This window comes from Salmo trutta, chromosome 10 (assembly GCF_901001165.1).
Source record: "Salmo trutta chromosome 10, fSalTru1.1, whole genome shotgun sequence".
NCBI classification, from domain to species: domain Eukaryota; kingdom Metazoa; phylum Chordata; class Actinopteri; order Salmoniformes; family Salmonidae; genus Salmo; species Salmo trutta.
The window spans coordinates 13,159,300-13,177,963 of record NC_042966.1 but is presented as its reverse complement, the minus strand read 5'-3'; the positions used below and the strand labels follow the sequence as shown (position 1 = coordinate 13,177,963).

The 18,664-nt window shown below is 44.0% G+C and overlaps 1 protein-coding gene across 5 annotated transcripts in view; it reads left to right on the top strand.

Moving 5' to 3' along the window:
* The window catches only part of LOC115201133 (serine-rich coiled-coil domain-containing protein 2), a 92,462-nt gene extending 77,612 nt beyond the window's left edge, over positions 1-14,850 (top strand). For 2 of the 5 annotated variants that reach the window (XM_029764458.1, XM_029764457.1), the window contains exons 11-12: positions 1,197-1,225; positions 8,659-14,850. In XM_029764458.1, the coding sequence (XP_029620318.1) occupies positions 1,197-1,225; positions 8,659-9,414 (785 nt within the window). In that variant the 3' untranslated portion in view covers positions 9,415-14,850. Of the gene's footprint in view, positions 1-1,185; positions 1,226-8,658 lie in introns of all 5 variants that reach the window. The other 3 variants (XM_029764460.1, XM_029764459.1, XM_029764461.1) reach the window with 3 other exon arrangements.
* The last annotated feature ends 3,814 nt before the right edge of the window (positions 14,851-18,664 follow it).

The following is an 18,664-nucleotide window of genomic DNA, read 5'->3' as shown; positions in this document are numbered from 1 at the left end:
TCCAGTCTCCTCACTAGACTCTTTAAATGCAGTAAAAGCACAGTGACACCTACAATATTCTGAGAAATGGGTTAAGACCAAAAAGATGGAGAGATTCAGTAGAAGAGAAAATGACGACGGAATGGAGAGCAAGAGAAAGAAACTCTCCGCTAATTCATTCCGTTTTGCCCTTTGATCTCTATCTGTGGGACTTGGTAGACGCCTGTCGCTAAGGACTATGGGTCCGTATCCCTCACCTCAGGCCCAAAATTTCCCCAGCCTTTGTTTCTCTCCCTCCCCTCATCCCTCTCTTCATCCTTGCCCCGAATCAGCCGTTCTCTCCGTCACGCTCGACAGAGCGGTGGTGCTTTGATCCCACACATTTCAGTCAAGAGACATTCCACGCGCATCTGCTAATGAGTGAATAGTTCCCTCTGTAATTGAACTCATTTTTTAATGATTTTTTTTTCACCCTCCATTGGTTGAGTGATGCCATAGCTCTTTTTAGGAGCAACCGGGAACTAGAGGGAGTAACTGAAGAGGATAACTGCCGGTGACTGTGTGTGTTCTATGTATGGTGTGAGTGTTCCAGGTGTTTGGGCTGTGAGTAATTGAAGGCTGTCAGTGTCATTAGTCTCGGGAAACCCAGAACTAAAATCTTGAGTAATTGAGTGAGATGCTTGATTAGGTTCTGGGGGGGAGATGTATGAGAAACAAGACTAACGAAGTCTCCACCCCCCCCTCCACCCCTTAAAGTAAACTCTCAGTCAAAGCATGGGCCAAATGTCAATTCCCCCTCCGAACTTTGAAAGATTGAAACACCCCTGCCGAAATTGTGATTTGCTCAAATGATCAGTGACTAAGTTCCTTGTTAGTCTTCATATCCCACAGTCTGCTGAAAGACGCTAGAATACCTGCCTCTGTCCACGAGAGATTAGTGTGTCATTGAACGGCACAGAACACGTCTATTTCTTAATGAACATGCTTGTGTGTGTATGGTACACATGTACTCAACATGCCTCAGTGTCTTTGTGTAGTGAAACATACCTGTGTGTGATCAATCTATTAATGAAGAATGGACTGATGACCCCCCCGTCCATTCTGGACTCCTCCATCAACCTAACCTAAATCACTCTCCTCCTATTTCTCTCCCTTCTTCCTTGTTTGTTTCTCTCCCTCTGCCTCTCCCACACTGACCTTGGCAAGGAGTGGAACAGCTTGTGCATTACATCAGCGATACAGCGTGGTACAGTACCCTTTTCATATTTCTCTCAAACCATCCCTCCTTCCTTTTCTCTGCTCCCTCCATCTATCCCATCTGCATGATGAGGATTGCCTGGTCCTGGTCTGGTGATGCCCGTATCTATCCTTTGTCTGGTGTTGTCCCTCCCTGGTGCAGTTTGACGGAACAGTTAATCTGTGTTTGACAGGCTTCTTCTCATTGTGTTTCTATCAGGTCATCCTGCATCGCCTGCACTCTGACAACAATTCACATCTTCTTCCTTCCTACATTCTTCACCCTCCACCTCCTCCTATGCTCTCTCTCGCGCTTTCTCCCTCTTTTCCCCCTGAGCCACTCCACCTCTCCCCCTACAGGTCTGGCTTTGCATCAATCACCTTTCTATATTTTACTTTGAAGTTATTTAGCAGCTGCTTCTTTCCAGAGCGATTTTATAATCCAGTCAGATTAGTTAGATATTTTTTTGCCAGAAAAGCAGACTACCTACAGCAACTGATTCGAATCAATTAGTCAAATGTATTTGTAAAGCCCCTTTTACATCAGCAAATGTCACAAAGTGTTTATACAGAAACCCAGCCTAAAACCCCAAAGTGCAAGCAATGCAGATGTAGAAGCACGGTGGCTAGGAGAAACTCCGTAGAAAGCCAAGAACATAGGAAGAAACCTAGAGGAACCAGGCTCTGAGGGGTGGCCAGTCCTCTTCTGGCTGTGCCGGTGGAGATTATAACAGTACATGGCCATTAAGGCTAGATCATTCTTCAAGATGTTCAACCGTTTATAGATGACCAGCATGGTCAAATAATAAGCAGTGGTTATAGAGGGTGCAACAGGTCAGCACCTCAGGAGTAAATGTCAGTTGGCTTTTCAAAGCCGATCATTCAGCGGTCGAGACAGCAGGTGCTGTATGTGTGTGTGAGAGAGGCGGAGAGAGACTCTCAACAGCAGGTCCGGTGAAAAGGTCAGGGTTCCATAGCCGCAGGCAGAACAGCAGAAACTGGATCAGCAACACGACCAGATGGACTGGGGATGGGGACAGCCAGGAGCCTTGAGGCCAGGTAGTCCTGAGGCATTGTCCTAGTGCTCAAGTTCACTGGAAGGGGAGAGAGGGAACATACTTCAAATCACACAGGACACCAGATAAGACAGGCGAAATATACCAGACAGGGCCAACCGGGCAGGATATAACCCCACCCATTTTTCCAAAGCACAGCCCCCACACCACTAGAGGGATATCAACAGACCACCAACTTACTACCCTGAGAAAAGGCGGAGTAAAGACCATGAAGATCTCCCCCACCACACAAGCCCGATGGGGGCGCAAGACCGGATAGGAAGATAACATCAGTGACTCAACCCACTTAAGTGGAGTATAGTGAAAAAAAGCCTGGCAAGACTTGATGAATCCTGCCTAGGGAAGGCATGGGAGAGCACCAGCAAGCCAGTGACAGCCCCCGTAGTAGTGTCAGAGGTAGAGATTCCCAGTGGAGCGAGGGGAGCAGGGCAGGCAAAGACGGCAAGGGTGGTTCATCACTCCAGTGCCTTGCCGTTCACCTTCGCACCCCTGGGCTAGAATACACTCAATCATAGGACCTACTGAAGAGATGAGTCTTCAGCAAAAACTTAATCAGCCCTAGCCTTAACAGGGTGCCAGGTTAGCACTGGAGTAATAGGATACCTTTTGGGCGGGTTCTAATCAAGATCCTAGCATCCGTATTTAGCACTAGCTGAAGTTTATTTAGTGCTTTATCCAGGTATCTGGAAAGTAGAGCATTGCAGTTGTCTAATCTTGAAGTGAGAAAATCATGGATGAGCTTTTCTGCGTCAATTTTAGTCCAAGTTTGTTTTTTGCAATGTTATAAAGATGGGGAAAAAGCTACTCTTGAAATATTTGTGACGTGTTCGTCAGAAGCGAGATCAGGGTGCAGAGTAATGCTGAGATCCTTCAGGTTAATAATTTTTTTTTAAGACTGTACAACCAACGAGATTGTCAGATCTCTTTTGTCCGAATTTAAAAGTGAAATGTGCCACCATCCATGTGTCTGAAACACCATGTTTCATCGAAATGTACAGATGTGTGTCATCTGCATAGCAGTGAAAGTTGACATTGTGTTTCCAAATGACCTCATCAAAAGGTAGCATATATATTGAAAACAATAGTGGTCCTAAAATGGAACCTTGAGGAACACCGAAACTTTGCATTGACTTGTCAGAGGACAAACCATCCACAGAGACAAACTGATATATTTGCGACAGAAAAGATCTAAACCAGGCAATAACTTGTTCGCATAAACAAATTAATTGAACATATCTCTATGGCCTTCATTGGCAATGAAATTCTTTGCATGGTGTCATGTTATTTTTATGTGGTGAATGCATGGGATGTTGATAGATGGAACTGGTCCACAAATGTTTTTTCTTTCCCCCATGTCTCGTCATCCGTCAGACTCCATTATGGTCTGAAAAAGTGTATTTTCCCCCTCCCTTTTTATTATAATTTTAATTAGTATTGAAGTCCTGTGTGCTCGTTGGAAATTGCTTGTGGGTATCCATTGTCATTATTCGAATGTGTTTGGAGTCAATTCAGACATGCAAGAATTAAAATAAAATTAGCTGAGCTGAGCGGTATTTGGAATATCAGTGATTGGGTGGCGAGGTGATGAATGCAGAGAGAGAGACGGTGGGTGGGAGTGGACGAGTGGAATGCTCTGGTTTGGCAGTAGATCGGTACTATCCATCCCCACACCCACCCACGCATGCACTTGTGTCCCTCTCTGGCTTTGAGGGGAAGGCAAGGTGAATCCCTCCTTGAAACACCTGCTGGGCTTTATAAACCAGGCTCCCCTTCTCTCCTCTCCATTGCTGCGATGGGCTCAAGAAAGCTGTGTCACCTTTCGTTAGCTGCCACTCCCTAATCCCCTTGAGTTGTCATCCATATTTATGAAGCCTCGTCCAGGGGCCAGACCCCCCCCCCCCTTCAGTCAGTCTGCAGACTACTAAAGGGGCCAGGGGCCCCTCTTCTCTCCTACTCTATTCTTAGGTCCTGGACCCTGCTGACTGAACCTGGCCCTGCTGTCCCTGACTATCTGGACTCTAGGGGAAAATGTTTTTCCTGTTGAAATAGCCCCAGGACCATCAAAGCAGCATTGACATTAAAGCCAGAGATCGGCCCAATACATAACATAAGGGGGAGTGTGGTGTGTAAATGATTCTAAGCACAGTGCCAGAGGATGGGCTAGGTCCAGTGGCAGTTAGCTTAGCATTTTAAGAGTGTTGAGCCAGTAACAGAAAGGTCGCCGGTTCAAATCCCTGTGCGAATCTGTCTGTGCCCTTGAGCAAGGCACTTAATCTCAATTTCTCCTGTAAATTGCTCTGGATAAAACTGTCTGCTAAATGACTTAAATATAAAATGGACAAGGTGGTGTAGTACAAAGCGGCGGCCAGCCGATGGCAGTGTGGACTACTGAGTTCATCTCCATAGTCAATGAATGGTGGTGATAAGTTGAGGACTGGTAAGGCTAAACTTTGAGGCGTCTGATCTGCTGAGATGTCGAAGCTCAAAGCTATACATGTGAATATTTATGTACACAAGATCACTGTGCAACGGATCAAAAGAATAACTGCATTTACAGTGCCTTCAGAAAGTATTCGTATTCATACCCTTTGACGTATTCCACATTTTGTTGTTATAGCCTGAATTCAAAATTGATTGAATTGTTTCTTTCACCCATCTACACACAATACCCCATAATAAAATGTTTAGACATTTTTGCACATTTATTGAAAATTAAATACAGATATTTACACTTAACAAAAATATAAATGCAACAATTTCATAGATTTTACTGACTTGAGTTGATATACGGAAATCAGTCAATTGAAATGCATTCATTAGGCCCTAATCTTTGGATTTCACATGACTGGAAATACAGATATGCATCTGTTGGTCACAGATACCTTAAAAAAAGAAAGACGTGTGGATCAGACCACTATTTGCCTCATGCAGCGTGACACATCTCCTTCGCCTAGAGTTGATCAGGCTGTTGATTGTGGAATGTCCAACTCTTCAATGGCTGTGCGAAGTTTCTGGATATTGCCGGGAACTGGAACACGCTGTCGTACACGACGATCCAGAACGTCCCAAACATGCTCAATGGTTGACATGTCTGGTGAGTATGCAGGCCGTGGAAGAAATGGGACACTTCCAGGAAGTGTGTACAGATTGTGACATGGGGCAGTGCATTATCACGACAATGGGCCTCAGGATCTCATCATGGTATCTCTGTGCATTCAAATTGTCATAGATAAAAGGCAAATGTGTTCGTTGTCCGTAGCTTGTGGCACTCTTTTCACAACATTGACATCAGCCCACACGACGCCATACACATGCTCGGCGGTTGTGTGGCCGATTTGTACGTACTGCCAAAATCTCTAAAAAGAAGTTGGAGGCGGCTTATGGTAGAGAAATTAACATTCAATTATCTAGCAATCACTCTGGTGGACATTCCTGCAATCAGCATGCCAATTGCAAGCTCCCTCAGGACTTGAGACATCGGTGTAATTTTGTTGTGACAAAATTGCACATTTTATTGGCCTTTTATTGTACCCAACATAAGGTGCACCTGTGTAATGATCACACTGTTTAAAGCTTCTTGATATGCCACACCTGTCAGGTGGATGGATTATCTTGGCAAAGGACAAATGCGCAACACTTTACATGTTGCGTTTTATATTTTGTTCAGTGTAATTTACATAAGTATTCACACCCCTGAGTCAATACATGTTAGAATCACCTTTGGCAGCGATTACAGCTGTGAGTCTTTCTGGGTAAGTCTCTAAGAGCTTCCCACACCTGGATTGTACAATATTTGCACATTTTTATTATTTTCTAAGTTCTTCAAGCCTTGTCAAATTGGTTGTTGATCATTGCTAGACAACCACTTTCAAGTCTTGCCATAGATTTTCAAGCTGATTTAAGTCAAAACTGTAACTCAGCCGCTCAGGAACATTCACTGCCTTCTTGGTAAGCAACTCCAGTATAGATTTGGCCTTGTGTTCTAGGTTAATGTCCTGCTGAAATGCGAGTTCATCTCCCAGTGTCTGGTGGAAAGCAGACTGAACCAGGTTTTTGCCAGTGCTTATCTCCATTACGTTTATTTTTTACCCTAAAAACTCCCCACTCCTTAATGATTACAAGCATACCCATAGCATGATGCAGCCACCACTATATGCTTGAAAGTATGGATGGTATGGTACTCATTAATGTGTTGTATTTGATTTGCCCCAAACAACCCTTTTTATTCAGGAACATTTTGGCAGTATTACTTTAGTGCCTTGTTGCAAACAGGATGCATGTTTTGGAATATTTTCATTACGTTCAGGCTTCCTTCTATTCACTCTGTCAATTAGGTTAGTATTAGAGTTCGACCGATTATGATTTTTCAACGCCGATACCGATTTTATTGGAGGACCAAAAAAAGCTGAGACTGATTAATCGGCCGATTTTTTTTATTTTTATTTATTTATTTATTTTTTTAATTTTTTATTATTTATATATATTATTTAATAATGACGACAATTATAACAATACTGAATTAACATTTATTTTAAATTAATATAGTACATAAATAAAATCAATTTAGTCTCAAATAAATAAGGAAACCGGGTCAATTTGGTTTAAATAGTACAAAATCTCGGGAGTTGATAGGCTTGAAGTCATAAACAGCGTTGTGCTTCAAGCATTGCGAAGAGCTGCTGGCAAACGCAGTAAAGTTTGAATGAATGCTTACGAGCCTGCTGCTGCCTACCACCGCTCAGACTGCTCTATCAAATATCAAATCATAGACTTAATTATAATATAATAAACACACAGAAATACAAGCCTTAGTTTCTGGATTTGACCATATTAATGACCTATCATTTCGAAAAACTAAGTTTCTTTCAGTGAAATACGGAATCGTTCCATATTTTATCGAACGGGAGGCAGCCCTAAGTCTAAATATTGCACAACCTTCAATGTTATGTCATAATTATGTAAAATTCTTGCAAATTTAATTACGGTCTTTGTTAGGAAGAAATGGTCTACACACAGTTCGCAACGAGCCAGGCGGCCCAAACTGCTGCATATACCCTGACTCTGCTTGCCCTGAAAGCAAAAGAGAAGTGACACAATTTCCCTAGTTAATATCGCCTGCTAACATTAATTTATTTTAACTAAATATGCAGGTTTAAAAAAATATACTTGTGTATTGATTTTAAGGCATTGATGTTCATGGTTAGGTACATTGGTGCAATGATGGTGTTTTTTTTTCACGAATGTGCTTTTGTTAAATCATCACCCTTTTGGCGAAGTAGGCTGTGATTGATTGCAACGCAGGACAAGCTAGTTAACTAGTAATATCATCAACCATGTGTAGTTAACTAGTGATTGTTAAGATTGATTTGTTTTTTATAAATGTAATGCTCGCTAGCAACTTAACTTGGCTTCTTGCTGCACTTGCGTAACAGGTGATCAGCTTGCGATGCAGTCTCCTCGTGGATTGCAATATAATTGGCCATAATCGGCGTTCAAAAATGACCGATTATGAAAACTTGAAATCGGACCTAATTAATCGGCCATGCCGATAAACGCCTGAAAATGGCAGTTAATTCCTTACCTCCTTCTCCATGGGGATTTGTTGATGTTTTCAGCTGTGTTAAATACACATCTTCCTCTTGCCCTGGCCAGCCTCCAACTCCCACCCTCCAAACAGACGAGTCATGACAGAATAATTCCCTTTGTCAGCTAGCCTGTCTACTGCTTCTCTTATTTAAAAAAAAAAGTATTATTATTAGCCAAAGTATGTGGTGGCCAGACACGGCCCGGGAGAGCTACTGCCATCCTATGTCTGCCTTATTTGTCATCGGAGGAAGCAACGTGTAGTCAGGTGAGCGAGCGAGTCTGCAGGCAGGAGGAGGGCTCTTTTGATGGTGCTGGTGACCTCTCCTACCCAGCCTCTGCAGCGGTACATCATGGCTAATAAGTGCAGAGAGACTGCAACTACTGTACTGGAGCACGCAGCAGCACTGTGACAAGCCTGGCTGCAGACTCCAAAGAGTCCCCGGAATCAAAAGCGCCATCTCCGACGGCGTTTCATGGTTGAATGCGGCGCAGTTTGTTTCTTTCTCTACCTTCATAAGAAAAGGGAGAGGCGTTACGGTACACACTGTACAGCCTCGTGGGAATTGTGGGCTTGTTGTGCAACTGTCAAGAGACTGACACTGCTGTTTTGGGAAAAACATTGCTTAGGCATAATAGACTGTACAAAATATTTTGTTTCAAAAGCCAAAGAACAGAAATTATTTAGAGTTGATTATTTTTATGATGGAGTACAATGATTCTAGCTATAGTTTTGTTAATATACCGTTTTAGATGCTTAACGTATGTTTCTCTCCTCCCCCAGCCTCAAATACTACAGCCGACCAGGCCATGGCCCAACAGGGTGCACCAACCCAACTCCAAGGAAAGATTAACAAACTCAGCCCACACCGAGGCCCCCAGTGAGCCGGCCACCTCTAACCCTGGCTGTGGCTGGGGGGACAGTCTGGCCAGCAGGGCCCAGCACAGCTCCTGCTCTGGCCTGGCTTGCTCTAGCCCTGCTTCCACCCCTCCTGCTGGCTGTCTCCCTGGTCCAGAAGAACTCAGCCTCTCACTCAGCACCCAACTGAAGATCAGTGACTCCGAGGGTCCGGAGGGCCGGACATGTTCTCCTCCCCACCCTGGATCAAGACTCAGGCTGGACTCAGCCAAAAGGATCCCTCCCCCTTGTCTCCCGCAGACCCCCGGCTCTCTGAAGAAAGCCTCCATCCCTAAGAGGCCACATGAAGGCCCCCCCACAACCACCACCACCACCCAGACATCCATGGCAGGCTTCCCCAGGGTGGTGAGAGGAATCCAGGGTCGGGGTGGTCTCAGGCCGGGCCACACAGCTCCACAGTCCAGGCTGAGTCTGCTCCCACCTGCCTCCAGAGGTCAACCCTGCTACAGCTTCGCACCCCAGCCCTCTGCCTCCTTTCTGGGCCCTGCCCTACCCGCCTTCCCCCGGACCAGAGCACCCAGACAGACTCCAGGCCTCAGAGAACCAGAGAGTGGTGGGCTCAAGGCCAGAGGTCTAGGCCCTCCCAGCCTCTTACGACTCCCCAAGCCAAAAGGCCACTGATTGCTCTCTCTTAATTCTCAGTGCCCTCTAGTAAGACCATTCAGCACCACCCTCTACCCACTCAGACCCAAAAGATCAGACTTCGTCTAGAGGCTTCCGACCTCCCCTTAGTAAGGTTACCATGTCTACCCTGTGAGAAAGGATGACATGCAGACTAATAGACTATATCCTTTAATATATAACCCAAAATAATATTTTATCTAACCTCTTCCAATAAGAATCACTCAAGGTCAGAAAAAAAATTGGCCCATGTACACATTTGATATCGTCTCAGATAAAGAAGTCAAGCATAACATCTTATTGTTTTTCCCCTCCAAAAAAGTTGCTTCAACACTGTCTGTGCGCAGATACATAGATTGTTGTCGTTTTTGTGAAGTTCTGTTTCAAAGTGGGGAACTGGCAGGATGCTTAACTTTATATTCCCTCCAGCCCCAACAAGCTACAATTACAACTTTACTTTCTGGCCAAAACTTTTCGCAAGATAATGAACATGCGTAGGAACACGGCATTATCTGGCCTCAATATAGCATTTAGGGTTATTTATACATACTCAGTTGGGTTGAACTTTACAGGGCTCGACATTAACGCTTGTCCGCTTTCCCAGGGCAAGTAAAAAAATATTTTAAAAAATCGGTTATGAAGAATATAGATTTAAGTTGTCCGAATGGACAACTACAAAAAAAAATGTAGTATTAAAAAAAACCACTGAAACAATTAGACGAATCCGATCAGAATTGGATGAGTCCTCCTAATCTCTGCAGAGTGCTTTAGAGTATAATTATTGTAGGCCTGCATTGACAGGCACAAGCGATCTTTCAGTCATGCAGTCACGAGATGTGTTTTTGAGATCAAAGCAAGCCTAGCCGCATGTGCACATGTTGATATTCATTGCTAGTTAGTGAGTTATTTGCCCAGTTATAGCTCATTTTTGGTCGACAATGAAAATGCTGGAAAATTTTGCATCACCTTGTCAGAGGAGAGCGACATTTACGCAGCAGGTAAAGCAATGATATACAACAGCCATATTGTGTAGATTGGCTTGTTCTCACTACTTAACTATTTAGCTATTAGCATGTATTAATGTTATGTCTGATGGCTTAAAACTTATTTCCACCCGCGCTAGTGTATAACCGCAAATGGAAGACACGCAGTTGATATGGGTGCGCAGTTGATGAAACCAATGCTGCATACTCCGGTTGTAAAACCGTCTCGCAAGCGCAAAAATTCTCTCCTATTCAATACTGGCCATGTAATTCTGCCAAAGTCTAAGAATATATTTTTTTAATAGCCTAATTGACAAGTAATTCCTATGCTGTCAAGATTTTCCCTGAACACTGAATATTTTAACCTTACAAATAGATAAACAAGTGACGTGAGCTTTCGGACAAGTAAAAAATCAGTCCTACTTGTCTGAAGGACCAAGTGGCTAAGAAAGTTAATGTCAAGCCGAGCTTAACTTACTAAACAGCTGCCTGTATGTAGGGGTTGGGCTTAGTTTAACTTTGATTTCTCTATAGACAGGAACTTCATTTACCTGATATAATCTCTGTGTAGCAGTGTGGTAGAGGGATTAAGACAATATAACACAGTTGAGCGGTTACAGGAACAGAGAATCCCTTTTTACTTGAAGGGGAACATTTGGTTGTATAGACTAGAGAATATAGTTAGTTACATCAGATATTGTCCCTCTGGCTAAACTGGGGGGATTCTACTTGCTGAGTGATGTTCTAAAGTTCCCCTTGCTACACAGCCAGTATTGTGTGTGTCTCTCACAAGAGGTTGGTGGCACCTTAATTTGGGGGGGGAAGGGCTCGTGGTAATGACTGGAGCGGAATCAGTGGAATGGTATCAAATACATCAAACACATGGTTTATGAGCCGTTCTCCCCTCAGCAGCCTCCTGTGTTCTCTGGTTTTGAAACACCTTTATTATTTCTGCCTTGTACCCTGAGAATGCCTTACGTTTTTAAGTGCACTCTCAAAAGTAGCTGTATGTTGCACTGTACCCTTCTGTCTACCGAGAGTCTGTATCTGTCTTTGTCTGTGTGGTGGTGCAGTTTGATTGCGACACAGGGACAACAAAGAGATCAGAGGAGCCATCTTGTGCAATTGGTGCTCTCTGAGCCTTCTTTGTTCCCCTCGTGCTTCCATCATGAGCAGGTCTAGTTTGGTCTGTGGGTAGAGGGTCACCCACATGCTACCTTAATGAGGCTGCACCAGAGAAGAGCTCAGCCTCTCAGCCCAACTACACAGCAGACGTGCTTCAGGCCAGGTCCCTGAATAGAAGGGGACAGAAAGAAAGATAAATAATTTCCTAGCATGAAACAATGTTGCTGGTGTAATGCAGAGGCTGGTGGCAACTTCCACGTGATCCGTAATGATTCTGAGTCGGATCCAGTTGGCATGGTAACACGGCTGAGTGGCACGAGGATGTCGAGTGGGTTACGCACACGCTCAGTGTGTCCCTGTCGACAGCAGGGCCAGGCATGCTCCTTTGACATCTGCTAAGACTTAACCTTCCATTTTTACATTTTTTTTAAAAATTGTTCACTACTACTTCTCACTCCTTCCTCAAAAGGTGATAGACTTACAATGAGTGCATCACGGTGGGTCAGAGTGTCAAGGAGGGTGGAGAGGGACACAATGACTCATTTGCTTTTCTTCAAAGTCATGTCTAACTACTTCCTGGTCTGTTACTATGTTTAGTCCTTGAGAGCTTTAAGTAGTAGCCAATTGGCACCATTTTTACCCTTGACCTATCAGGTCCTTATTTCCTTGGTGATGTCATAACTGATCTTTTGATCCCAAGTCAGTTGGCTGACAGTACGTTGTAGAATGAGCGGAACGTCACCCAGTCAAAACGGTCTCAAAGACGAGAATAAAAATGCCTATTTCTGTAACTTAATTTGGCATTTCTTCTTCCCCAACTAAAGCTTTACATGTTTTTCTATGCAACACAGTTGTGCCCTAGTCATGGAAGATAAGTCACAGTGGTACATAGTCATGGGCAATGAGCTGGTTGCCTCCATGAACCCTTCTCGTTATGGGCATATGTAAAGCCAGATGTAAGTGTACTTGATATCTAAAGCACTTGTTTTGCTGCCACCAAGTATTTGTCTTCCCATTCCTAAATGATTAGAAGCCATGCCCCATAATGGTCATCACGAGGACTCGCCTTATATGTTTTTGTCAAGCGTTTTGAAGTGCTTTCTGCAGCAACCCTACAACGCACGCGTACAACATCACCCTGATCTGAATCTGCCTCAGGACCTGAAAAACGGCACCCCGAATCAACTCTGCTATTTGGAATGCACGGCTGCTTCCAGTCCCACCCAGATAAGAACCCAAAACTTTTTATACATTTAATCTCTTCAATGATGAACAAACAAACTATTTGAGGTTTGTCAGGATGAGGAAGAGATTAATTTAATCAATTCCTGTTTGACAGTCAGTCCTTGACTTAAAGGATTTAGAATGTTCAGGGGGAAGGATATTTTTTTTAAATATATTAACGAGATCTTAACAGAAACCCTAACATGTTTATCTCTGAGAAATTCTCACCCAAAACCCCCAAAATAGGAGTGACTTAAAGTTATGGAGAAGGGTTGCGATTTGTTAGTCATGCATCATTATTGTTTTTTCGGTTGTCTAGCTTTGCTTGGCTTACCATATTATGGTATGTAGATTAAACAAATGTCAAATACGTAACTTGCCCTCAAAATGACTGCATGGGATAGCATCACGTAGCAGTATTCACCGTAAAGCACTCTTGCTGTTCTTGTGTATTACAGAAGTGCCTGCTTTTGTGACTTCCTTTCCCACAGTCCTGAACGTAACATTTTGGTATGTAGATGAGTGTGGTTCTGGAGCTTGGTCCCACTGCCCGGCTGTGTTGATGAAGGAGGTCTGCCTTGGGTTCCACAGGTGAATCCCACTCCTTGCTGCATCTGGCTGCCAGTGGGGCTCCCTCCGCCCCTCTACAGGGTTCAACACAGGGATGCATTATGCTCTCCCAGGCTATCAGATGTGAGCATGCCAGCCTCACTTAGTATTCACTGTCCCAGACTCACACAGTCAACCCGTTCTGACTGGGAAGGGCAAACCTGTTTGTCTGTCTCACTACAGAAGCATCCTCTGTATTCAAAAAGCAGGCCAAGCTATGCTTCCAGTGTTGTCTCAGCTCTGACGTTTTGAATTTCAAGTGTTCAGATTTGCTTTGCTGCCGTCTCAATGCACTCTGGTGTGCCCCCTTGTCCTTGTGAGTAGTCTTAAGTAGATCTGCCGCTGTGCTGCTCGTCTGTTCCCGAATTTAGAACAAATCTGTTTTAAGCTCATTTTACTTTTTTTCCTCAGTTTTTTTTTTTAAATGGAAATGTTGAAACAGTAGTTTATTCATGTAATTACATTGTAAACAGAGGCATGTGTTTGCTGCTCATAACGATCTGTTAAATTCATGTTTAATGTTCCTCATTATCTCAAATGGCACCCTTTTATAGTGCACTAAATTTGACCAGAGCCTTATGAGCCCTTGTCAAAAGTAGTGCACTATATAGGGAATAGGGTGCTATTTGGAACGCAGTTGTCCCCCTTCCCTCCGTGCACTGCTCCTTAATTCTGGAGAAGTAGGACTCTCCTTAAGTAAATCACCATTTCACAGATGTTGCGGCCTGGAGTTTTTCCCGACCTTGTGACCTGCCAAGGAAAAATTGGGCTATCACTACCCCAGTTTTTTTTATGTTATTTTTATTCTTTTGGTCAGGTCACTTGGTAATTACAAAGTCCTGGCCACTTATCTTATGGACAGTGAGGACTGGGTTCAGGTCCATAATCTTCTGCTTTGTTGTTGTCTGATATCACTGCTGTGAACTTAAACTCCATAACATGAGTCTGTTTTGAAATACACTAATCAATATGGCAGATGTACTGTATGACTACTGTCCTGTTTCTTTCACCTCGCTAGCATCACATTGACTGTACATTGTACTGTATAACTTATTTTCCTCACCTATGACAGGAAATTAAAACAGAGACTCTGCTCAGAGGATCGGTTGTGTTTCCTCATGTGTTTGTGTTTATCTTCCTGCCACTTCTGTTTTAATTCCATGTTTGCTATACTGTTATTTAATATGTGCAATATGATAACGATTGAGAGCATACTGTTGTACACAATACTAATTATTTATGTCTATGATATCCAATATCTATATCTGTGTAATTGTCACTGAATTCTTGTGAGCTTTTCAAAAAAGAAACATCTCAATCTGAAATGCACTTTAAATGGTTGTGGTGAGACTGAATATGAATGAATGAACTTAAACGTGTTGAACTACTTTTCGTTTTGATTCTGCTCCCCACCCTTTTTGCTGTGATGTCTCTGAGGCTACGGAGTGGCTGAGCGCTCAAATAAAGACTGCACTCAAATAAAGACTGCACTCAATCTACTGTGTGTGTGTGTGTGTACACAGTGACAATGTGGTGGGAAAATGAAGTGGTTAGGTCTCTGGGGTTGGCATGAGAGGGTAGGAACCAAGGAGAGATGCAGTCAGTGGTGGTTTGGGATGGGGATAAGGGGATGAGACGCATGGCTGAGAAGAGAGATGTGGTTTGTACAGTAAGAGAAGTGGTGGAACATGAGTGGTTTGGATGGGTTTTTGGGTGAGGGTAGTAAGAGAGTGTAGGGATCGATGGGCAAGGGTGGGGTGAGATGGGTCTAGAGGTAGAGATGACTGTATTTATTCACTCAAAGGGAAGCACAGCTGCGAGCTGCCCAGTGACACGAGCCTACCAGACGCGCTAAATCACTTCTATGCTCGCTTCGCGGCAAGCAACACTGAGGCATGCATGAGAGCATCAGTTGTTCCGGATGACTGTGTGATCACACTCTCCGTTGCCGACGTGAGTAAGACCTTTAAACAGGTCAACATACGCAAGGCTACGGGGCCAGACGGCTTACCAGGAGGTGTGCTGACTAACTGGCAGGTGTCTTCACTGACACTTTCAATATGTCCCTGATTGAGTCTAATACCAACATGTTTCAAGCAGACCACCATAGTCCCTGGGCCCAAGAACACAAAGGCAACCTGCCTAAATGACTACAGACCCGTAGCACTCACATCCGTAGCCATGAAGTGCTTTGAAAGGCTGGTAATGGCTGACATCAACTCCATTATCCCAGAAACCCTAGACCCACTTCAATTTGCATACCGCCCAAACAGATCCACAGATGATGCAATCTCTATTGCACTCCACACTGCCCTTTCCCACCTGGACAAAAGGAACACTTATGTGAGAATGCTATTCATTGACTACAGCTCAGCGTTCAACACCATAGTACCCTCAAAGCTCATCACTAAGCTAAGGATCCTGGGACTAAACACCTCCCTCTGCAACTGGATCCTGGGCTTCCTGATGGGCCGCCCCCAGGTGGTGAGGGTATGTAGCAACACATCTGCCACGCTGATCCTCAACACAGGGGTGCGTGCTCAGTCCCCTCCTGTACGTCCAGGCACAACTCAAACACCATTAAGTTTGCAGACGACACAACAGTCTGATCACCAACAACGACATGACAGCCTATAGGGAGGAGGTCAGAGACCTGGCCGGGTGGTGCCAGAATAACAACCTATCCTTCAATGTAACCAAAACTAAGGAGATGATTGTGGACTACAGGAAAAGGAGGACCGAGCACGCCCCCATTCTCATCGATGGGGCTGTAGTGGAGCCGGTTGAGAGCTTCGAGTTCCTTGGTGTCCACATCAACAACAAACTAGAATGGTCCAACCACACCAAGACAGTCGTGAAGAGGGCACGACAAAGCCTATTCCCCCTCAGGAAACTAAAAAGATTTGGCATGGGTCCTGAGATCCTCAAAACGTTCTACAGCTGCAACATCGAGAGCATCCTGACTGGTACGGCAATTGCTCGGCCTCTGACCGCAAGGCACTAGAGGGTAGTGCGTACGGCCCAGTACATCACTGGGGCTAAGCTGCCTGCCATCCAGGACCTATACACCAGGTGGTGTCAGAGGAAGGCCCTAAAAATTGTCAAAGACCCCAGCCACCTCAGTCATAGACTGCTCTCTTTACTACTGCATGGCAAGCGGTACCAGAGTCCAGGACAAAAAGGCTTCTCAACAGTTTTTACCCCCAAGCCATAAGATTCCTGAACAGGTAATCTGCTGCTTTCTGTTTATCATATATGCATAGTCACTATCTATACATTCATGTACAGTGGGCTCAAATTACTGCCACCCCTGACTGGCAATGCTTAAACAATATAATTATAGAGAAACTCAAAATACCAACATGTGAGAAATACTGTACTTTATTAATGTTTCAATGGAACCAACCAAAATCATTTATTGATTTAAAAATCAATGTCCTCCAAATCAAGGTTTCACAATTAATGGCACCCTTAAAGATTATTGTAAATGACATCTACCAAAATTAAACCACAAATTAAATTCCACTTAAGTTTATCTAAGTCTTAAGGAACTATATTGAGCCATTACATCACTTCCTGTTTAACTAGGGTATAAAAATGAGGTAACACATGCAATATCCCGCTGTCATCCAACACCATGAAGAAAACAAAAGCACTGGCAGTTCAAAAGAGACAGATGGTCGTAGACCTTCATAAATCTGGTGATGGCTACAAGAAGATCCACAAACGATTGAATATACCACTGAGCACTGTCAGGGCAATTATTAAAACATTCAAAAGATATGGAACAGTTAAACCTCACGGGTAGAGGACACAATGCATTTTGCACCCCAGGATGGGAAGGAGGATGGTGAGAAGCAACATAATCCCCAAGAATCACTGTGAAAGAATTGCAGGCCTTGGTGGCGTCTTCGGGTCACCAGGTTTCAAAAAGCACCATCGGGCGCCACCTTCACAACCACAGGCTCTTTGGAAGGGTTTCCAGAAGAAAGCTCTTTCTCACCCCCCAAGACACAGATGCAAGCGCTTGCAGTTTGCCAAACGTCATTTAAATTATGACTGGAAGAAGGTGCTCTGGGTAGATGAGACCAAAATTGAACGTTTTGGTCAGATACAGCATGGGCATGTTTGACGTCGAAAGAGAGGAACCTCATACCCACGGTGAAATATGGTGGTGGGTCAGTGATGTTTTGGGGCTGTTTTAATTCCAGAGGTCCAGGGGCACTGGTTAAGATTAATGGCATAATGAATTCCACCAAGTATCAGGCAATTTTGGCTGACAATCTGGTTGCCTCTGCCAGAAGGCTGGGACTTGGCCGTAGGTGGACTTTCCAACAAGACAATGACCCGAAACATACCTCAAGATCCACACAGAAATGGTTCTGTGACAACAAAATCAATGTTGTGCCATGGCCATCTCAGTCGCCGGACCTCCATCCAATCGAAAACCTGTGGGCTGAGTAGAAGAGGGCAGTTGATAAGCGCAAACCCAAGAATGTGAAGGATCTGCATAGGAATGGTCCAAAATCCCTCCAAATGTGTTCCTTAACCTTGTCAAACATTACAGGAAGAGACTCCATGCTGTTATCCTTGCCAGAGGTGGTTGCACTAAGTACTAAATGAGGAGTGCCAATAATTATGAAACCTTGATTTTGGATAAATGTATTTTGTATTAAATAATTGTATGATTTTTTTATTGGTTCCATTGAAACATTAAAGTACAGTATTTCTCACATGTTGGTATTTTTGAGTTTCTCTATAATTATATTGTTTATATTTTTTAAAGTATTGTTTGTGCATTGCCAGTCAGGGGTGCCAGTAATTTTGGAGCCCACTGCACATACTACCTCAATTGGTCTGACCAACCAGTGCTCCGGCACATTGGCTAACCGGGCTATCTGCATTGTGTCCCGCCACCCACCAACCCCTCTTTACGCTACTGCTACTGTCTGTTCATCATACATGCATCGTCACTTTAACCATATCTACATGTACATACTACCTCAATCAGCCTGACTAACCGGTGTCTGTATGTGGCCTCGTTACTTTTATAGCCTCGCTACTGTCTTTTTACTTCTTTACTTACCTATTGTTCACCTAATACCTTTTTTGCACTATTGGTATGAACCTGTAAGTGAGCATTTCACTGTAAGGTGAAATACCTGTTGTATTTGGCGCCCGTGACAAACTTTGATTTGATTTGAAAATACAACAACTGCACGAGGTCTGCACACAGCCCAAAGAGCAGCAATACTACTCACACACAGTGCTCTCTCTGCAGCTCTACCTGCCAGCTCTAATGAAATGGC